This window comes from Chaetodon auriga, chromosome 18 (assembly GCF_051107435.1).
Source record: "Chaetodon auriga isolate fChaAug3 chromosome 18, fChaAug3.hap1, whole genome shotgun sequence".
In the NCBI taxonomy this organism is placed as follows: Eukaryota; Metazoa; Chordata; class Actinopteri; order Chaetodontiformes; family Chaetodontidae; genus Chaetodon; species Chaetodon auriga.
Genome location: NC_135091.1, coordinates 14,180,871 through 14,204,445, shown reverse-complemented (window position 1 = coordinate 14,204,445; position 23,575 = coordinate 14,180,871). Strand labels below are relative to the sequence as shown.

General features: G+C 42.3%; 2 protein-coding genes across 5 annotated transcripts in view; one reads left to right on the top strand and one right to left on the bottom strand.

Annotated features, from left to right (window-relative positions):
• Positions 1-23,575, bottom strand: part of LOC143335976 (MAM domain-containing glycosylphosphatidylinositol anchor protein 2) — a 159,215-nt gene that overhangs the window by 109,650 nt on the left and 25,990 nt on the right. The window lies entirely within an intron of this gene.
• LOC143336138 (low choriolytic enzyme-like) lies at positions 15,778-18,198 on the top strand. The gene is made up of 6 exons (XM_076756072.1): positions 15,778-15,835; positions 16,001-16,147; positions 16,246-16,363; positions 17,568-17,746; positions 17,823-17,904; positions 17,999-18,198. Exons 1-6 carry the CDS (start codon positions 15,796-15,798, stop codon positions 18,123-18,125), a joined length of 693 nt encoding a protein of 230 aa, XP_076612187.1. The 5' UTR covers positions 15,778-15,795; the 3' UTR covers positions 18,126-18,198.

Below are 23,575 nucleotides of genomic sequence, written 5' to 3'. Positions count from 1 at the left end.
AAATCGGTTGAAAGTTCAGCGAGTTCTGATGATTAGAATTGCAGACAGACTTTAATGACAGGCTTCCTGCCTCAGCATGCATTAGGAGATGTGACTTCCCTGTACCAATGAGGCGGACGTTCCCTGGGAATGCATGGCAAAGCTGTACAGCACAGGTGCTTCAGCACCACGGACAGCACCATGGATTCATCAGCACGCAGCACAGTGAGGCTTCTGATACCTCAGAGCCATGAACAGGCAAACAAGACTATCATATCCCACTCACCAACCTCTCTGCCTCTGCACTCTCTGTGCTACTATGGGATGGATGGCAGGGTAATAAGAAGGATGCATTTTGGTCATTTTGCTGACAAGGAGGATGGTTTCCCCCTCAAATCACCTATTGTACGTTAGCATAAAAAGAACTGAAAATTCACTCTACTTATTCGCCCCACAAAGTAATGGCAGGACATTCCTGCTACTTTGCAACCTAAGCATGCCCGAGCATTTTTGATTGGCTCTTAAAGGCACAATTCATAGTTTAAACAAAGAGGTCATCCCACCCCAAAAAACAAAGCACCAGGAAACAAACCGGTCATGCTCAGATTTACACGGGTCTTTTTTAACACAGTGGCAATAAATCTAAATGATGCTTTTAATGATGCCATTAAGCTGCAGTGTTTGTAATAATGATAAAATGGGTCTACATTTCCTATAACAATAGCAGGAATGACATCTTCCATTCATGCACATGAATGTACATGAAATTTGTGCATTTGTTGTGACCAAAAACTACAGATTGGTCCTTAAAGGGGTGTTCTTACACTGAAAGGTGTCAATATTGGTGTTGATATTCGGCCTCATGAACCTGTGCAGTACTTGCAGACCTTTTCCTGATGCACCTTGTCCCCAGTCACACTATCTTGAAAAATTACAGTTTGGAGAAAATAGATTGGGTAGTTATGGCAGAAGTGGTAACCGATCAGCATCACTCCACCGTGATTCAAGGTGACACTCAATTTGCATCCTAACCAAATTAGCCGGTGTGAGCAGCAAGAAATCAAATGCAAGTGTCAAGCAGATGACCAACTGTGAACAACTGATGCTGAGCCGCAAAACAAGTTTCTCTCACTGTCTCTCCTTTTTGTCCTCTCTTATCAGACTGAATGACTCAGTGTAATGACATGCCAGAAGGCTTCATTCCATCTTATACATGTACAGGTATGCACACTGTGAAAAAGAAGAGAAAGACAATGATCTAAAATTAATCTAAAGATGACCCCGACATAATTTTTCAAAATGCCAATATTAATCCAAAACCTCCTCGGCTGTCATCAGACCATATGGAGAGCGGGTGTCTATGTTGTTAAATTGGTGGAAATCTCATTTTGGAACAGAACTCATCATTTAGCAGATTCATTTTAGCACATAATCCAAATGTAATACAATTAGGGGTATAAAAATGCCAGAAACTGTGATATGGGCAAATTAAACTCAGCATTCAGCAGCACAGACACACTGCAGTAGAAGTTCAGGACAGACAAACTCTGAGCTGTCGGTCCACAGCTGTAATCACTGCACCGGGGTCTCTCTTCACCATTAACTGACAGTAAGGACATTTCAGTCTGTCCACGACCCAAGATACATTGACCACAAGTGGTGGGGGTTAAACAGAAGGGAGGAACGAGTCATTTTAGGTAAACTGGCCAAAAACGTTCACTTCCACTGAGCTGTGAAAGCTCAGTTGCATGTAACCGACCCCTGACAATACTAGCATCTGTTAAGCATTTATTCCTCTCCAACTTACATGATTAGTGAAGAGGTTTGGGATGAGATGATTTAGAGAGCGGATACGGGATGTGATTAGGAGGAGGAGTACAAATTGGTGGAGAAAAAAAAAAAAAAAAAAAAAAAATCAACCAGAAATCACAAGGAGCTACAGACTGTAGTGCGCCTTTCATGTTGGAGGAGCAGCTTCCTGTGTGGGCCTCTCTCGGCAGACTCAGCCCCGGCAGCAGACTCTACCTCTATCCAGGCTGCGATGCTAATGAGCGCAGCGACACTCCTCCCTATCGCTGCACTGGGAGTCTCAGCCAGAGTGTACTCTTAGCCACGCGCTAACCGCTCGTCCCTCCCTGTTTCCAAGCATGCTGTTTGTCTCATTCAGCTCGTCCTGTCTGTCGAAATGCTAGGCAGATTGGTGCGCGCCGATGCTAACTGGCTACTCAAAACGCCTCGTTGGAGCGGTCTTGCTCTTGCCCTTCGTCGTCTTCTTCTCTCCATTTGGAGATGAATACACTGGTGGTGAATTCCATAGGGGGGGATAAGGGCTTGAGAAATAGGCTCAGTGTAAGAGAGCTTCACGCAAGGCTGCCACTTGAAACAAAAAAAAGGCTTAGAAACAAGACCCCAGGGCACTAGCCGAATAAAGTACTAATGCCATTTACTCCAATGAGCCAGTATCTCCGCTGCATACTATCAGTCCTGGGGGAAAGTAGGGAAACACCCGTAATTAATGATCTTCAACTGCTATAGCTGCTAGTGCGGCTACACACACACGCACACACATATAAACACACACTTGTTCTTTGCACAGACAACACAAAGCTCACAGCGACAAACGCAAATAACCCTCTCTTAAGCGTACATAATGAGCCCATAATGTTCTCGAAGTCGCACAATATCCTTCTATAGCCAAGACCTGCTCTCTCAGCTCACTTGGCCCAAAGCATGAACTGAAATCGCTGTCATTACTACATAATTCCCTGTTTGTTTAGTTTTCATGAAAGCCGTTTGATATTCTACTGACTGTAACTACTATTCCGAAAAGACATCTAGGAATGGTTAATGAGACATTAATGCACTGGGACTTGGGGTTGCAGAAAGTGAAATGTTGACGTGCTGACAGGTTTGAGATAAAAGATGTCCTGGTGGAGAGGGTTGGGGTAGTAGACAAAGCTTTGAACTCACCACAACAGGCCAGACACAGCTAGTTAAATCCCTTAAGATCTGAACCACATCGAGTTCATTATGTGGACTACAGAATTCTGTCTCATTCGCTGGAAATGTCTACATTTTTCAGCCAGTGCATCAAACACATAGCTTATGTTTGACTGTGTGGCTTTAATTTAACATATCCTCCAGTAATGGAAGTATTCAGATCCTTTGCATAAATTACAGAAACTGCAGAAGTGCTCTGCTATAGGTGCTTTTCTAATCATACAGGTACCCTGTGGAGCTTTCTTGTAAACAAACAAAAATTATGTTCACATTTACTCGTACACGATGCAAACAAAACGGGGACCCACTGGTCAAAACATTGCTCCCCAGCCAAAAACTCCATGGAGTGCCTTTAAGCAAAAGCACAGTAGTATGTCAGTAGTCAGCTAAATGTACTTAAAGTATCCACATAGTGGTAGTGCTCACTATGTAGAATGGCCTTATTACGAGTGTTCAAACAAACAGCATATATTATTACTGGATTATTATTACTAATGCTTTAATGTGGAGGCAGAATTGGTTCAAACTGAGATAATTTGAACCATTTCATTTAATGCTGGGTAGTTTTAAATTAACACAATGCATCATATATCATAATATGATCATATGTTTTGCATGTAAAAAATGATCTGTCATATAATGTAGTGGAGTAAGAAGCACAATATTTCCTTCTGAAATGTAGTGAAATAACAGTGTAAAGCATAATAATGGAAATGCTAAAGTACAAATAACTGCCAGACCTTTACAGAAAAGTTTGCATTTACCTTTGCAAATACGGATCTTTATGATTTATGGGCTGGGATGCACAGCAAAATGCTCTGTTACTCATCAGAGGCACCCTTCAACATTCTTTAAAATTCTATTAAGAAAGTAGCATGAACATGCTTAAGGCCAATTAAATAATAATCAGTTTTTTCTGAAGCACACTGCCATCCCTCCGGAGCAAAAGCACAAGATGTTAAATGAGTGGTCATGTGTCATGTTGAGCAGCAGAGCAGAGGTCATACGGGAGCAATGAGCTGAAAAAAAAAACAAAAAACCCCACAATTCTGCTGGTGGCACATTTGGATGTTAATTAGACACTTTTTTTTCTGATCTTGTTTTTTTCCTTGCCAGTTGGGGAATTGGCATTGGCATAAGAAGCACATCTGCCACTCGCACTGATGTGAGCAGTGCAAAACAGTGCAGGGGGGAAAAAAAAATCAATGTTAAATGTTGAGTGGATCTTTGCAGTCAAACTAATGCAGAATAACTCTGAAATCACTGGTTTACTTGCTCTACAAGCACTTGTGATTAAATGGCGTTGTTGCAAATGTTAAGCAAATGCTGCCATGTGAACCTGTGGGTTAAGATAGGAAATTTGCATAAATGTGCATCTCAGACTGAAGTGTCACTCCCCAGCACTTCCCCACCCACCCAACCATCTGCAGCCACATGCACATAGTCAAACTCTCTCTCTCTCTCTCTCTCTCTCTCTCTCTCTCACACACACACACACACACACACACACACAGCTACCTGATACAAGTTTAAAGGAAAAAAAAAAAAAAGGAAGCAGAAGAGCTGCAGGCTAGGAGCAGGAATCTCAGATGCGCCTCTCTTTTTCATTTCCATAACAGTGACATCATTTCCCCCTCTGCAGATACACAACAGGGAGAGAAAAGGTAAGAGCGGGGAGCAGAACAAGCGACTGCCTCTGAACATACAACGGTGCACGTTAGATTGTTAGTTTAGCTCTCTCTCTTCATCTTTAGTCCTTACATGCATGCATATGTATGTCAAGTTGTGTCTGAGGATGCATTATGTCACCGTGTGTAGAATGAGCGTCTCCCAGTGGAGCGCCTAGCCTTCCTTGGCCTCAGTTGCGGGAGATGGAGACAGCTTTATCCACTACCGCCAATGGAGATTAAATTGGATTTGGCTAAAAGCAGCCTTGTCACCACGGTTCTGGAGTGCCCGAGTGGCAGAGGGGGTTCTTGGCAATGGTAGAGACTCTAAATTTGACAAACAAATGAATGTGAAAAAAACTCCAACAGCTGGGGCTCGTTGTCGCTGTGGGCTTAATGTCCTCAGACCAACCCCTGAGGACCACTAACAATATCCTACTAGTTTTCTGGCTCCGTAATCACCTTCTCAGAATGGGAGAGCCAGATAGTGGAAAACAGGAGAGAGTGAGAAGCAGAAGGAGAAGAAAACATTGGCAATATGCAATTTAACAATTTAAAAAATAATAGTTTTTGTTATCAGACCGAACTCATTATGGATTCTGTGCCAGGACCACTGAAAATAAACTTCAAGCTGGTTATGAAGGGACTGTGAGGAAAAAGTCAATTTCAGCTATATGATAAAACTGCACAATGCCGGCACAAAAAAAGCTTAATAATAACACAGAAATTAGTTCAGCATTATTAAGCCGTTCAAAAAAGGCCAACACAGTCACATTAGATGTTGTCCATGTCCCCAAAAATAATGGGTTTTGAAAGAATGTTGGTCACCCACCCACCTCCATCACCACCTTCACATACGATTGCTGCATTTGACAGGTGATAACGAACACACATTTAACCTGTGACAGTCAAAACTTCTGTCCCATGCTGTCAGGTGGGAACACCAGACAACACTTTCAAACACAGCATTGCTTAATCAAAGAATTATAGCAGATCTTGCAGAGATAAAAGATTAAAAGTCAATGTCAAAATGGTTACTGCATGAGAGTCACCCTGGTTTAACTCACTGAGACTCTTTCTGTCTTTTGTTTATTAAATGTTAAACTCTGTAAATGTTCATGGAAAACATGTTAAAACATAGAGTTAACAGCAGCCCAAATGCAGAGGATGCATGTAACTGACATCATGTCATGTCAGTTCCACAGCAATACCTATTTAAAGGTTGCTAACAATAGCTAACATTAGCAACCACAAGCTAACTGGTCATACCAGACCAAGTCAGGCTGTAGAGGCAACACCCTTAATTCAATTAAAAAGAGCAAGGACACATTGTAAATATCTTTAAATAAGCTTTTTTTTTTTTGGCCTACTCAGGGGCAGTGGAACAAGCTTTAAACAAAACATTAATAAAACACAAAGCTGTTTGGCAAATGTGCTAGCAATTCTCCTTTAAGATCTGTTTGTCTCCAGCAACCCAGTTCCCCAGGGAATCAACCAAAAGCAGTAAGGCTGGGGAAGTTAGTTGTCACAGACAGCAAGAATAAAAAGGTAGAAAAAGAAATAGACAATAAAAAGGATACAAAATAAAATTAACTATATGTATGTATATTTTACAAAAGGAGAATAAAAAAAGGCACCAAAGTAATGAGCTGTAGGACTCCCTGTAGAGCTGACATGTCTGTCATGATGAGTGACTCCATTAGACTACAAACAGTAATTTGATCCACTGTTGATTTAAAAATATTGATAAGTGCAGCTTTATGATCTAGAGTAGCATAATGTATGACCTTACCAAAATCTATTATAAGGTTAAAGTAATCCTATAGTAAATCTATACTAACCATATAATATGTATTATAGAACTAGACTTCAGACCACAGCCGAACAGAGCCCCCATATCAAATCTGAACATGAGTTTTGGTTAAAGCAGTATTGGCTGTGTCCTCTCAGGTGATGCAGAACACTGGCATTGGTTGTCTCAGTTTGAATTCAATGGATTTTAACTTGGAGACAGGGTAAACATGGCCCACCGCCAAAGGCAGCACACAACGAAATTCTATTATTTTTTACACTTTCCCTGATGCCTTACACCTTAGAAAATGCAAGTTTACAATACGCCCGGCCCTCCCTCCTGTATAAATGAGAAGCAACTCATCCATGGGGTCATCCATGTGTGTAAGGCCTTGAAATGGTTTGCCAGCAGCACATGCATATTATTACATCAGGGGTTGTCAGAGCGTATTGATTACACACTGTAATGCACTCGCATGCCCTCCTCGGCCTACACTGTTATTGTAAATGAGACTCTGTATAGATCCGGCTTCGCACTATCAGCACAGATCATCTATCACACAGTGTGTACCCTGGGCTGGAAAACACAGACGCTCACAGGGTGCTTATATTACAGCATCACAGAAAACACAACATGTTTATCCAGCTCAGCAGAAAAAGACAGTCATCATTATTAAGATCAAGAGAGACACGTCAGGTGGTCTTCTTGTTGCATAAGGAGACAGACTCAAGCTTACTGTCATAAATTGGGTACTTGAGATGAGATGGCTCATTAACATGGCAGACGGGTTCGCTTGTCCGATCATTCGACGGACACGGAAACAGCAGAAGAGCACAAAACAAACTGTGCACAGAGGTGGCTCTAAGAGGTGCTATTTATAGAAAACAGACACACACAATGATAAATACACACGCCGACACACACACACACCTTGTTACACAAAAATTAGGCCAGTGTGAATCTGCCAAAGCCCTGCTGTGATGGAGAGTAGAGAGAGATGACTGTGGAGGGTGAAGGTGGGGAGATTTTAGAGGACAGCTTCATCTTCGCTCCCACATGTCGGCACTGCAGGCACAGCAGGGGTCATGGAGCTTCACTGCATACAGCTGCATCTATTATGTTCACGCAAGCTTCATGAAATGACACAAAAACGAGCCTGGTTTCATCTGATGTATTAAACCAGTTAGTAGATACCAAAGGTGTGAAGTTAACAGAAGAGAATATCAGGGAAAGCGCTGCGAGATGCACTTTGGAGTTTGGCTTGAAGCGGCGCTGTGGCGGCACTGTCTCTGTCCATGGTGCTGATGTATGCAGCAGTTGTTATTTTATCCGTGCAGAGCGAGGCACTGCAAACACACAGCTACGCCTGCTGCCTACACACAATGTAAGCAACAAATCAAGCAAACAGGCCGAAGTTACCTAATGCACGCTGGAGGTTTATTCTACCTCAGCACATGCATAAATATAACTCAGCGCACGAAATCCGCCATCTCGGATTCACTGTTACCAGCACTTTGAGCATATAAACTTAGAGAGTTTAATTCTCAGTGTTTTCGGAATTAGTTCTGCTATGAGACGCTGTACTGCAAGCTTCAGAGTTGTGCTTAAACAATTATTCAATTAATGTGTTTGTCAGTCATCAGAAAATTAATCAGCACATCACTTAACCCTGATAAAGTAATTACTGAGCAAAAATGTCAAACATTTACTTCTCAAATGCGAAGATTTGGTGGTTTGTTGGTTGTAATTTGTTTGAACTTGGAATGCGTTGAGTTAAAGACTAAATAAGGAATTTATTAATAGAGATAATAATCTTCTAAATGAATCGATGATGATAATAACTGTTAGCTGCATAGCCTGCATAACCTGAAGCCACTTGTTACCCACCTCTCTGCCATTCATGCACAGTCCCAGTATAGTCCGGTGAGATGCTGGAGATGCTGTGCCTCAAACTATGAGGAAATAACTGTCGTCTTGTAGAATATTATTCAACTCTTTCTCCAGCAGTGCAAGAAAAAAAAAAAAAAGAAACTTCCTGCCACAAACAGGAAAAGCACAGGTGTAACTAATAATGTTAATTAGGTTCTGTTCCAAGTGAGCCAGCACAATACCAGGGGCTGGAATGAGCTGCTTTATTGTTACTAATTACAGCTGTGGCTGCTATGACACAGCCACAGCTGTGGAAAAAGGTATACAGTAGCATTAATCTTTATGCTTTTCCACTATAATATCACGTAGCGATACGAACTTGCAGTTGGCACTTTATGCTACAATGCTGAACAGGGGTTGAATGATGACAGAGAATAACATAAAATCTGCAAAATCAGGCACAAACAAATGCTCACACACACATTAACCTGTTACATTTTCCAGCGGAAACAGAAAGCTTGAGTTGTACTAAAACTGCACTATCATCTGATCGAATGCCCATGTCAGCTTAAGGCGGAGGCATGTGTTATAGGCCCATTAAACTCAACAAGACCAGAGAACACTGAGCACGTCCTTGACTCGTGTAAGCCAGTACAGGTTTATGAGGAATAAACTTTTAGGCCTTTACGAGTACATGCTGATAAATTCACAATCTCATTAAAGAAAGACCTCGACAGTTAAGAAGTGCCTGCTAGCTCATGGTGTTATTAAGAAAGGTCAGCAGGTGGAGGTGTTTTTGCCTACCAACAGTGCAACACAGTCAACACTCGCTGACGGATGAGTGAGTATCACAGCATGGCAGCCAGAGTATCACAGTGTTACAGTTAAAGTAAGCCTTTGTGGGGTTTTTGCTATCCCATTCTACCAGTCTCTCCATTCACGGTGCCACATTGGCATAGTGGGCCTGTTGTGGCAGTTTGATTTCCCTAAACAACACTAATCGGACATCTGTAGGGAAGGATAAAGCCCAGATTGGCTGTAACCATGCAGCAGTTCTCTGTCGATAGGCCTAACTCTGGCCAACACTCACACGATTGGCTGACGCAGGGCAGCAGCTATTCTTTATGGTTGGCTAGCGGCGAGCCAGCAACAGCTCACTGAGGATAGAGTATCTGGCAAGCCTCTGAAGATTGGGTGCTTCCCGCCAAGAAACTGTCTGATGATTGGCTGTGGCGACTCCAGAGTGAACTGATTGTCCTATCAGTGCCCACAGCGCAGGCTGGCTGACAGTGTTGCCTGCTGGCTGGCTTTGCAATATGCAGCTATCCATAACACCTCCAGGGGGCATATGTCCATGTCTTTGAGCATGTGTGTGTGTGAGTGTGTGTGACTGTATACCATCCATAATGTTTCCACTGGGGAGGTGCACGGTTAAACCCTGCCAGCAGGTTCTAACACCTCATTATTCTAAGCCAGGCAGGAAATGGGTTTTAGGGATCTCTCACTGAGCTATGCTCTTGGAATTGAGGGCTACAGGTCTCTCAGTATCAGCGGCACAATGCCTGTTTAGCTCAAGTTAACCACACTGCAGCACCAAAAATCAAAACCAGTTGACTAGCTATGTACCACAATATCACAAAACACAAACTGTTACAGTCTTGTGCAAATTAATTTGGGTCTGAGGGTTTTTGAGATTTAATGAATTTGAATTTTTCCACTGAGTCTTGTTAGCTGAAGGGTGCTTATTCAATGTGATGTTAAATACAGCTCAGCAAAATGATGAAGATGAAAAATAGCAGCGCCTAAAGCCTCATTAGGGGATTTTCTACATTTGGGTGAAAAACTTAAGTAAGTTAGCTTATATACACTGACTGAGGCATTTAAAGGAGGAGGCAAAAGAGGCGGCAGAGGAGAAGAAGATTAAGAGCCAGAAGAAGAAGAAAAGCTACATGTTAGCCAAAAGGAAAGAAAAAAAATGCATACATCATGATATTATTCTTCCACTACACATATGTATGCATTCTGAATTAAAAAGTGAGTTTAAATCAAAAAGAAAATTTTCAAAAAAAGACAATCGGTATGTTTAAGCAACAATAACTCATGATGGGAGGAGCCACTCCATTAAAGCACATGATGATAAAAGATATCACAAGAGCAGACCTCTTGATCTATCATTCAACGAACGCCTTTCCTGCTGTGCCCATGTTTCCCCTTCACCTCCAGCACTCACCTCATAACATGGCATGCCAAAAATTTCAAAACTAACCCAGAAGGTGGTTAAAAACATCCTCCCGAGCCTGGTCAGACAGAGAAAACCTCTGTGCTGTGTAATGTGATATGATAAGCTGTGTGCCAACGGTGATCACCTTAAACGGCATCTGCACCACCCATTAGCCTGGGTGTGACTGATGTAAAGAGAAGTCACGTGAGCCATGCAAACAGTGACACACTCCATGTGATCCCAGCTCACCCTGTACAGGTTTACAGCTTTGCGCCTGCATACAGAGGACTTACACACTGTATTGTCTTGTTATTGACAGAGGACGTTTACTAGAGTCTGCAGCCACAGCCAGGCTGGAGTTTGCAATCTTAGCTGAGCGTGTTAGCATGCCAACATCTGCTCATAGCACCACACACAAAGTACAGCTAACACTATTGGGAATATCTTTAGTTTTACTGGTATTTAATCGTAAAACAAATGATCACTAAGGGCAACTGGAAGCAATATGAAAAGACCCTCTAATCATCTCTAAATCTCATGTATTTTGAGTGGAAATCCAGCATATTTTCCCTACTTATGTTCATCAGCCTCAGGATATTTACGCAAAATGTATATCTTTATATAATGAGCGCATTACTGTAATACTTAAGTTTCAGTGCTGATGTCTACAGGACATAATGACCACAAAACAAGCTTTTCTGTCCGTGGAAGACATGCTTCTTTAAACTTGGGTTGAGGGGAGTTTATTTGTAAAATCTCTGATGATTTTAGTGGAAGTTTTCTACAAGTTAAAGTAATTATATAATCTACACTGAAATGCAGACAGGACGGGTTTAGATCAGTGGCTGTAGCCTGGAGGTGGGGAAATGGGCAAACCACTTCTCTAACATCAACAGCTCCAGACGGGCAGGGGAATCGTGCGTGGGCAAAGTGGATGACTCACATTTGTCCCTCCTTTAACATCATTTTTGAGGTACCCTTGAGCAAGGGATATAATGGGTTTGTGGCAGCGAATAAAAAGACTGGACTGGGACGCAAGAGTAATGATGATGTGGACTTTTGCTCTCTGAAAATCGAAATAATATCTCGAAATATAAGGTGAATAAACTGCAGCCAGCCACAGTTTGAAAAAACTGAAGTTAAGAAGTTCTCTCTTTTACTACATCCCCCTTTCACCCTCGATTCCTCTCAGCACAAAGACCTTTTAAAGTATAATTTTCAAATCCACCTCATAAAGCTCTTGACACCTCATCCATCAAACGCAATTATTCCCTGAATGGACTGTGCAACTGGATTGTGGCTTAATCAATTGCATTACTACAATAACACACCTGATTTAATTTACTATTTGCGTGGCTCTTACAAGTGTGGTAATTCACACCAATTAAGACGGTGTTCATATTCAATATATTTGTTCCTGTTTGTCTGAATGTCAATTAGTATGAGCAAGATGTTTACGTTCTCAGATTGACTCCAGTGTGGAGAACAAAGACACAGAGGGAGGCAGGCAGAGAGCTACGTTTAGACTGCAACGACTTTGTTGGAGAAAAGACAAATAAATCCATTACTGAGTTATTAATGCTATAAAAAACAACTTGTTACCCGCAGACATTCAAATAGATGTGAAATTAGTCAGCTAGTGGGGAAATATCTGGCTTATTTGAAGACTCACTTGTGAAAACACATAATGAGCTGGATTACGGGGGATGCTCGGAAATGAGTGCTGTATACGGCACGGTTAATTGTTATTTTGACATGCAGTCAGATGCCGAGCGAAAGGAGTGGAGGGCAGAGCATCTGTGTCGGGTAGGATGACCAGTTGTAGGAGGAGAAGGAGCGAGAGTGAGTAATGCGTTTCACAGGGTGGTTATCGTGGCAGCGGACTTCCTGGCACACTCCCACTGAACACCAGTGCAGCGATTCGAAATGTTAAGCACATTGTTTAATAGTCCATTACGTAAATTGATATTGCTCATTGACTGTTGTCCTTGGCTGCCCACGCAGTGTCAGAGAAACAGAAAGAGATGTACTCCAGCGCAGTGGAGGGCTAATAGGGTAAGCCATCGCTGCTGTTTGGTGTTCAGGAACAATGTGCCAAAACTTCCCATCTGCTCCACTTCCTCCCACCACTCAAACCCACCTCCATACACTGTCGAAGTCACAGTGAACTGAGAAACATATTTGCAACTAAGAATACGTTGTAGTAACATATTCACCATGAACTACTTGCTTATTAGCATGCATACTAGTAGCATATCAGTGCTTTATTAGTCAATATAAAGCACTTAATAATGGCTTATACTTCATAACCATATTCTACAACTGCTAGGCCATCAAGAGAGTTTTCCCTCAATAACCTCCTAAGTGCTGTTTAACTCTTAATAACCCTAACCCACAGAATAAAGCATTCAGTGCTTTATGATGACTAATAAAGAGCCAAAATGGTACTAATATGCTAATATGGAGAATATGTGCACCTCAATATAAGGTGTTACGAGTTGTCTTTGGTATCAATTAATATAATTAGAATTTTTCGAGAATTGCCCATTGTAATTTTACAGAGCTCAATGTGATGTCATTCGTACATTGGAGAAGCTGGAATCAGAGAACGTTTTGCATTTTTGCTTGAAAAAGGACTCAAATGATTGTGTTGCTCTATCAATAGATCAACCAAGCTCTAATCTAATATTATATATTCTATACATGGTTTTTACTGTTCCACCTCTCTTAAAATACATATGAACAGTTGACTTACAGACATAAAGTACAAACTGAACACTGTTTTCTACTGATTTTGAAATGCGTGCAAGATTATAGTCGAGGTTTAAGTTCAGTACAGTTCAACAAATAATATTTAGACTATACTATCGACTACATACCACACTTTGACCCCAGCAAGTGATGCTTTTCTGAAGCTTCTCCCCCAGTTAACAAAGTGCAGATGTTTGGAGAGAAACGAAAAGTCTTTGTGGGGAGCACTAGACTGACATCCAATTGAATAAGATCTACTTCCCCCTGCAGTTGGAGAGGCATTAGGAATAAAGCTCAACCGAACGGATGGGTCATACATCATTGAGCATTACTCGTGCTGTGCCTGTGCTTCTAAAACACAAATTGGATTACCTGTGCACCCACGCGGATCACCTGAATTGGACAGGCACAGACACACAGGCAAAACACACACATGCACACAGAGGCACGTATAGGTGTGCATGTGCAAAAGGCATGATGCAAACATTGTAAACTGTACAAATCTATAGGCTTTTACTGGGCTTGCAGTTAAGGGAGTTCACACACACAGGCCCTGCAGTTCATCTCTCTTTAAGACACACACATACACACATACACACACACACACACACACACACAGTGCAATTTTTGTTCGCCGATAATAAATGCCACATTATTGTGATGTACGGCGGAGGACCACATCATATAAAGGTTGCCGTGATAGAATCTGCGTTGGAAGCTGCCGGCCTTGACATGCGAAATCAGATCCTAAAACTGTTTATGGCGCTATGAAGGCAGACAGCATCCCTCTCCCCTTGTAAACAATCCACTGGAAGCTGATGATTTATTAGCGAGGCATCCAATGAATCTGAATACTCATCTCTCTAAACAACCCATTTCTGGATTTGGAGTTTTTAGAAGGCTGTTTTTTGTTAATCACAGTCTGGTGGCCAAGGCCCCGTCTTTCCGGCTGAGATCATCACTGATGCAGCAGCAGCAGCAGCAGCAGCAGCAGAGCTTCAATAATGAATCCAGGACTTTACAGCCAGTCACTAATTGAGCCATTATTATTATTTGAAACAACACATTTTAAATGGAGCCGCACAGCAACACTGTAGGTCAAAGGCAGTGTAAACTAAAAAGCTCTTTGTGGAAGCTAAAGGGTTGTAAATGCCACAGTGGCTGTTAAGTTTAACGGGAAATGGGGTGTTTGTTAAGAGATGCACTTCTAGTACTTGTAGTGCTGAAGTTGTTAGTGATCAAGCTCTTAAGTACCAATAGTTGGATCAAAAAGTAAGTTTGTTCTGATACAGAGAGCTGAAAAACTTGCATTTTGGCATCATAAAATACACATTTCCTGGCTCGAACAAAAAACATTGAAGTGTGGGGAGTCACAGCACAGCAGCTCCAAACCAAAGAGCTGGAGCAGCGCCCTCAGCAAGCAGGAAGTGTATATTAATCTTGATTTTTACTACAAGATAAAAACCAAAAATTCATGTAACCACTTCAAGAAGCGTCAATGTGAAAATATGGTACGAGCAAGAGTGTGAGGGTAAAAAAGCAAACTACAGAGCCAACAAGTAATTATGAAATCACAGTATTAAAACTTAAAACTAGAGGATTTCAGTCAGCATGAGGTTTACTTCTTTCTGTTAATCTCTTTCCTTTTCTCTGCCCAAACAACGTCATTTTCCACAGCCCTTCATTAGAATCATCAGAAGAATTATTAAGCCATTTATCATTTATCAAAAGAGCTACAGAGCAATTGTTGTTTAAAAGCTACACAACCACTGCACCTCGATGCCTGCACATCTTTAACAGGAACACGGCTTTGTTTGTTTCAAACGGTGTACCTGTTATTTTTGGAGTAAAACTTTGAGACAGGCGCAGATCTCATGAGCGGACCCCCTGCTGCTTAAACAGGCCATCTGAAATCTGATGCTAAGCGAACCCACAGCATCCTCTTGGTCACTGTAATCCCCCAAGAATAAGATTATCTCTGTGAGGAAACAGTGGAGCAGGGCGGGGAGGGCAGTCCCATCAGCTGTGTGTCTAAGACAGAGCCCAGTGAACACCTACTGCTAATCTCTGTACACAGACGCACCCTGACAGCCTGCATATAAACTCAGCCCTGACTGAGCTTCAACATCAGTCCCAGGTGAGACGAGTGAAGCCTCTGAAGCCACATTAGCACCTTCTGCAAAAATGGACCTCAGAACAACGGTTTCTCTGCTCCTGCTGCTTCTGGGCCTCTGCAACGCTCACGACAGCAATGTAAGAAATAACCCATGTGTAGAGCAGCTTGTATGCAGTGAATGTAATGAATGAAAACACCATCAGTGTCTATCTTTGTATGAGTATCAGTACCGTAAAATGAAGCAGAGTGGTTCATTTTTTCCATTTGTTTTCACAGGCTCACGGTGCTGATAATGGTAAGTGACTAAACCGAGGTGCAGCTATTTGCTAAGTCAGAAAAAACATGTGTATGACTTCTGCTTTGTCTCCATTGATTAGAGATCTCAGCGGATAAGTCTGACATGGAGGACATGACCACGGCTATTCTGAGGATGAACAACGGTCAGCGTTCAATCATGATGTTATGAGGACAATGAGGGAGCTTTAGTTTCTCACATCAATGCAGATACTCTAAATTCCTTAAAAGAAACCACATCTACTGTAAACAGTATTTGTTTTTTGTTTTTTTGTTTTTGCTCTGATTTGACTAATGTTTTCCTCCAACAGCATCACGTGACTTTCTGCTGGAAGGAGACTTGCTGATTCCAAGAACCAGGAATGCTATGAAGTGCACTAATAAGGCGTATTCCTGTCTGTGGCCCAAGTCTGCTAACGGGAAAGTGGAAATCCCTTTCCGCATAAGCCAGAAATACGGTAGGCTTAACTTTTTACGACATGACTGCAACTGGACTCTGCATATTCCCGTTTCTCTCTGAATCTACGATGTCACTGATGAAATACTTTCATCGTAGACGACACCGAGAGGACTGCCATTTTAAAGGCCATGAAGGGCTTTGAATCCAAAACCTGCATTCGCTTCATTCCACGTGCAACTCAGAGAGCGTACTTAAGCATTGAACCAAGATACGGGTGAGTCGATGACTAGAGAAAATTAAGAGTAAAAACACTTGAATCTATCCATCTTTGTGCCAGGTGGATCAGGTTTTGCACACTGGACACCATCCTGAGCTCCAGTTTAGGCAACTGAATGTGTTTAAGCTAGAATGTCCTCTGATGGACAACGTTCTCCACACAAACTTTCTGAGCTGCCCATCTGATGCGACTCACTGGCATGATGGAGTACCGAGCACAGGCCTGTAAGCCTCCGTTTGAAGTGACATTACTTGATCAAAAGTCAGCTCAGTTTTTTTTTTGTTTTGTTTTTTGGTGTTTTTTTTCCCTTCATACCACAGCTGCACTGCATACTGAGGCGACAGTAACATTTCATTCAAATACAGTAACATTAGTGAAGCTGGTTAAATCAGTTTGACAGCAGAACAGCTCTGCTTCTGAGGCTTTCTTTGGCTTTTTTTTCCCCATAAAACTTTGTGTAGTATTTAGTTTAACTGTGCAGAGGAGTGTCAGTACAAAGAGACAGAGACAACATGACTACAAAGAGATACAAAAGACAAGAAGAAGAGATGCAAAACAGCTACAAAGAGACGCAATATGACTACAAATGGACACAGAACAACTACAGAAACTAAATGACCACAAAGAGACATTTAACAACTACAGAACTAAAGAAGCAAATGAAACATTACTATAACAACACATCTGTGTCATTTGCAGTCATGTTGCATCTCTTTCAGTCTGGGGATGCTGCTGCTATGAAGGAGTGGTGGAGGCTCGTGGTCTCATAAAGCATCCATTCGCGCAGGTTAAGGCTGCAGCACGATTCTTGCTTTTAGTTACAGCGAGAAGATTCATTGTTTAAACGCAGCCCTGTTCCCTTTGGTCGATTAAATGCTACCCAAACATTTGTCAGTCCTCTCTGCGACCTCTCTACCTTGAAACAGCAAGCAATCAGAGTTGACCATCAGCTCGCAACAGGAGCTTTAGGAGCAAGAACAAAACAAAAGAACAGTAAACTGCAAGTTTGGATTCACACCAGCTGTTTGATGCATCTGCAGTTCGGTCAGCTCCCAGCTATGCTAACAGTGAGGACAAAAAACATCATTAGAAAGCTAAGACACACAAGGTGGCTGATACTGTAAATGATATTAATTTATTAATCAGTTGTCAAGTTGCATTTTAATGATCTCTCTCTGTCTTTTGCTGCGTATTCTATTAGCTGTTTCTCTTTACTGGGGCGTATCGGAGACAAGCAGGTGGTGTCACTGCAGCGCTTTGGCTGCATACGTCAGGGCGTCATCCAGCACGAACTGCTGCACTCGATGGGTTTCTACCACGAACACACCCGCAGCGATCGCGACCAGTATATCAAAATCGACTGGGACAATGTCAACAACTGTAAGAATCTCACAGCGCCCTTGATGCTATATTTCTTAGTCTGTGAGCTATTTATTGATTATTTCATCGTCACCAGATTTCATCTTCAACTTCAAAAAGAAGGAATCGGATGCTCTCAACACTCCGTATGACTACTCTTCAGTACTGCACTACGGAAGGTAAGGCAGGACAGAAAACCAAATCAAAGAGCTCAAAGCTGAATCTCTATTCTAGAAACTCTTTTCTCAGTGATTCTTTGTCTCATTTCTGTAGAACTGCCTTTGCAAAGACTGGAACGGTAACCATAACTCCCATCCCTGACCCCACGGTTCCCATCGGGCAGAGGGAAGGCCTGTCCGACCTCGACGTTGTCAAAATCAACAAACTCTACAAGTGCTAGAGTTACATCAGCTCGAGGATTACTGCAGCGTGTTTTGATTGTGATGCTTGACATTCATGTAACAGTATGATAATAAAATGGTGAATTCGCTAATCTTTTGTCGTTTACTTGACAGAACAGTATCTGCAGCAGGTGCATGTTTACATGGTGGGGAGGGTGTAATGAAAGACACTTCTGAGTTGCATTCTGGGTCAATCCTGACCATTCATTTTCTAATCTGTCTCTTGCAAGCCCCCTGACTGATTCACTCAGTCTTACGTCCAGAGGCAATGCTTGACTCATTTCTACAGATACAGGATAGATGACATCAACAAAGATCCTGTCTAATCTCCTCATTACAAAAGTCTTCATTTATTAGAAACTTTTTATATATGCCATAAAATCCTGTCACAAATAAAACTTAAAAACTAACTGTATTTTTTTTCCCTATTTCCCCAAATTACTTTCAGTATGAAAACAAAATTGGGAAATGTTGGATGAAGACAAAGAGATGAATTTAATTAGATACAAAAAAGACTGAAGGGCAAATATGTGGCAATATCTTTATAATTGAGTTCATTTCCATTTCTGCTCATAGTAATTAAGTTTGGGATTTGTACACTAGTGAAGAGTACAGTGTTTTATCAGAGTGAATCAATACTGCAGTGCATTCAGCGAGCCTAACTTTGCCGGGCTTCCTCTCTGCAGAGTGGCGTCGACGTGGTAGAACAGGAAATAAACCTTCTCCCTCTACTCCTGGACCCTGCAGAGACATCACTTTTTCACTTGGCCGTATCCCACACCCTTGAATGTGTGTCGTTTTATTTTTTTCACCCTTTGAAATCCTACACAGCGCAATTCTTCTCTGTTCAGCCCAGTAAGAGAGAGAGACAGAGAGAGAGAGAGAGAGAGAGCAGTGTTGGGTGAGAAAGGAGTGGCGGGGGAGTGTCAGGGTGAGATAAGGGAGAAGAATGCCTGGGAGAGAGAACAGATTCCTATTAAGCAAATTTCCCTCCTCCCATGATGTATGAATGCGCTTGCAATCATGACAGCGTTGCATGTATTTCTCCAGTGCTCTGGCTTAAATGCAGCTAAAGAGGCCATGGCACAAGCTGTGCTCGGAGAAAGCCAGTGAATCTGTATAGTTCAGATGGACACAGGCCCTTTAATGTTTCATAAAGTAGTTTCAGTTCATATCAATCGTTCTGCACATGAAATATTTAAAACCTACTTGTTTATTGAAATATTTAACGCTCCGGGCTTTGTTCATGCTCCAAGAAGCTGCAAGAGACTCTCGGCCGGCTATAAATTAAAGCATTTCTGCAAATCCTGATGAAAATAAGATTACCAATGAGAGCCTGGGATCCCATGACTGAAGTACACAAGCAGGCCACCACTGGAACACGCTGTGGCTGAGAAATCAGTGAACGTTCAATGAAACTGGGGCCCAATGAGATTCATCTCTCTGAACTGGGAGGCTGACGTAAGCTGAAACACTTCGAATGGAATATTTGATCTTTCCTTTGATTGCTCACAAGTGTGCCTCTTTTGGTTTTGGTGTTACTGAAGCCTCTTAAAACATAAACATGTGAAATGGAAGCCTGATCTACGGTGTGCGCCGTCGCAGACTATTTAGTATTACCGGCTGTTATTTGATAACAGCTTTAAAGCATTGTCTGTGAGGCTCTTACAGATGCTCTTTGACCGTACTTTAAAGGGCAGTGTGTATATGACCAGCAGGGTCTCCTGAAGGATGTCTGTTCTAATGAGAGCAGGCCGAGCGGAGCCAAATGCAGTCTGATCTGTGATGTCACTGGTAATATGCTGGCAGGCCATAACCGCTGGCTGGCTGAGCGGCTCTTACCGCCGCGTTATTAACACAGATCAGTGTACCTGCCTCTCTTCAAACACGATAAGCTTCAACACACAGCTCTCCTCAGTTCACTGCGAGAGCTGCCTAATACCCGCCAAAAGGAAATTAAAATGTTCTCTCTGAGTGGTGCTACCATCTAAGCCGGCCCAGCCTTGGATAGTTTTTGGTGAGCACGGTACAGCAGGCTTTTGACCTTCCTGGAAAACATCCCTTTAAACGACTAACTGAAACTGGGTGTGAGGGCTTTAAGGGACATTTTCTCAGGTCTGGTTTAAAATAATACTCACACTGTCAACACTTGTCTTTTCAATGCTGGCCATAAGAGGTCAACAGGCCTCTTTCTGTATGAAAATGTATTCTGAAGTACATCTGATGTTAATAAGAGGTCCTGCTTAGTCAAATTAACCATTAACCTTTGCTGCAGCCTCATCAAAAAGTGCACTCCTCAGAGTCATAGCTCAGAGTCAAATCTGAACACTCCTTGAGGATCTCCAAAGTTCATTGTGAATATATGTCCAGTTAGGAATCACAGAAAAGATGCTGCTGAAAGCTCCAGAACTTGCCTGAGAAATTTTCTTCTGTATCAAAATACTTGACAGTCAATATCAACTCAATTTCAAATTGCATTTAAAAAAAAAAAAACAACCTTTAAATAAAAACACCTGCCTGTATTGCACAACTGATGCAAACTGAGGTATTACCTCCACCTATTCTCTATCTATCTCTATCTCTGTCTATGGCATGTGTGTCTAAGACATGGAGTAACTCTGCTAAAAGCCTGTAAACAGAGTTACAGTCTTTTGGTAAAAAATTCCTTCTTTTGTAACAATCACCTTTGCAGCAGCTCAGCAAAGAAACATCGTCTTAAGGAAGGTTGAAAAAGAACTTTTGAACTAAAAAGACAAACTTTGCAAAAGACTCGCTTCATTTTTTTTTTTTTTTTTTTTTTTTTACATGCCCCTGACTGCCGAAGACCCACTGAAGCAACCGAGCTGTGGAATGCATTTTTGCACTCTGATCTCATCACGGCCAATATGGAGAGAAGGAATGAGAACGCCATCCAGTCAGTCTGTGAATGTACAACTCTGATTCTTACACAGCCACCTGGGATTGTACACACGGACATGTGAGCGTTGTTTACGGCATCCTTGAGGACATAATGATCTGAATAAATAACATATGGTCGCTCCCTCCTGAATATGATTAAATGGCCTGATAACAAACAGGACTAAAACAACAGAAGCAGTTGTTTGTGCAGATCATTTGATTTTGCAATCTGTGAGGGCTCCCACCTTCAAAGCCTGTCCTGGGTCACAAGCAAGTCAGCTGTTAAGTGCCCCTTTTGAGAGAGATGAAAGCAGCGCTCACAAAAACAAGCAAATTTAGTTAAGGACACAATCAAAAGAAATAACAGATTGGCATACAAATCCAGGGAGTCTTTGTTGTTGCCCTGCAGGACCCAGCGGAAACGATTAGCAGGCTGAGAGATCGAAGGCAGGCAAACTCTAACATGTGCTATTGTTGAAGCTTTCATGAAGTTTCACTTAGCTTCTCTTCTGCAGATCTGAGGAGCCCGAGGAGCCATATACAAACTTCTAAGATGTCTGAACCTAGAATAGCACACTGACAAGTTACTGTCTGTTGTCACTGCATTCTCAAATCTCATAAATATTTCATGCATTGTGTTCCCTGATACTGAGATTGCGGCTGACATTACTTTCAATATTTCATTATTCATAGACGTTTGAGAAGACAGTGAGATGAGGCGATAAGAAGAGATTCGGACTAGAGATGGAAACGGAAAAATATGGGCGACTGAGCTCTATAAACCTATGTTTTCTTTACAGGCCATGTGCTGTTTCTGTACGACGGCAGCCTGTGTGCGTCAAAGAGAAATGATGTTTTAAAAAGGCCTTTGTAAATGTGTAAATCAGACCGAGGCATTAGTCTACAATCCCTCTGAGCTGTGTTAGTAGAGCGGCACCACATCTCTGTTTGTCAGCGCTGAGGAATTGCAGCTGTCGAAAATGATGCGGTCCCATTAGTGACGGAATCCAAGCTGAGACGGAGCCAGACAGAAAGCCGCTGTGGGGACAAGATGATAACAAGGTACTCATTGGAGATGTGAGGGATGGTGTTTGTGCATCACTCTCTGCGTGCGTCTGATGAGAACGGGGCAAGAGGAGGAGACGGAGGGGTTAAGATAAAGAGAGAGAGAAGGCCTGGAGAATGAGAAAGAGAGGGGGGGGAAAGGATTGGGGGGGCTGAGGCAAGACAAATCGAGAGAAAAACAATGAGACTGGGGAGCAAGAGGGAGTGACTGGGACAGTAATCAGGGGAAGGTAACACTGAAACAGACAAATCAAAGCAGAGAGTGAAGCAAGTGAGTTGGCAAAAGATGGTGACAGAGCAGGACACAGAGGCCCAGTAGCCAGTTCCCTGAGAGGCTGGCAGGTTTATTCACAGGGACTTACTGAGCTCTCACCCCGCCGACTGTTTCACCGCTGAGGTAAGCTATAGACAAGGACATTAGGCAGGAAGTAATGTTGGCCGATCCTTTCTATTTTCATATTGTCCTATCGGGATTACTAGAGATCTCGAAGGGGAGTGTGGGGGGAGTTATATCACAGCACGCCAGTGAAATGCCAGCATGGGCCACTTGGTCTTAATGTCAAAGAAAAACCATAACATTGTGTATTTGAGGATATTATGGCCTTTGCCCATATGCCAAAGGTGATCTTAAGGACATTACACAGCCTACGTGCAAGCTATGTAAAAGATGTGTGTGGTGTGTCTGTGCTCGGTGTAACAACATCACAGCTTCAGGTTCTTCTGAACATCATTATCTTATCTTTAGTGTCACAATCCAAATCATGTCCATAACCTTAAAGCTGCAGTAGGTAAGATGGAGGAGAGCAGACTTAGTCTGAAAATTTGGCGGGGCGGTTGACAGATGTCAGACACTACCTCAGACGCTCCCCTGGCTCTGATTGGTTGTTTTGTGTCGGGCTTGGTAGATTCTTGCAAATTGCAGTAGGAGCAGTAGGTGGGACCAATGGAGCCGTTTTTTTTCCCACAGATTACATGTTTCATGCACTGCTGTTTGGGCATAGGGAGAGTTTTAGCAAATATCACAAAGAATTTACTTTTATACAAGTTACCTACTGCAGCTTTAACTACTCTTATGGATTGCAGAGTGAAGTTCTGGTGAGCAGGCATATAGAGAACAGAGATGCAGCGTGTCAAATCCATGGAAAAGAGATGGCAAGCATTATCAGGGCTCAGAGGACGGACTTGCCCTCCACCACAAACATCTCTGAATGCACAGTAGGGCACAGATTCTACACATTATTTCCTAACATATTAGTTATGACAAGAAAAAAACACTTGTTGATCAGCCTTTCAGCATCATTATACGATGCAACAGTCGGCACAAGCCTAGTAGGAAGCTAAAAGCTAAACAGCTAGCTGCGTAGCTATTAACACTGGTATATTAATCAAATGGCAATGTGATGGTAGGAGTTGTATATTATCTTCTCCATCTGCTGTGTTAACAGTTAACAGGACGAAGCACCAGGAAAGACTGAGATTGAGATTC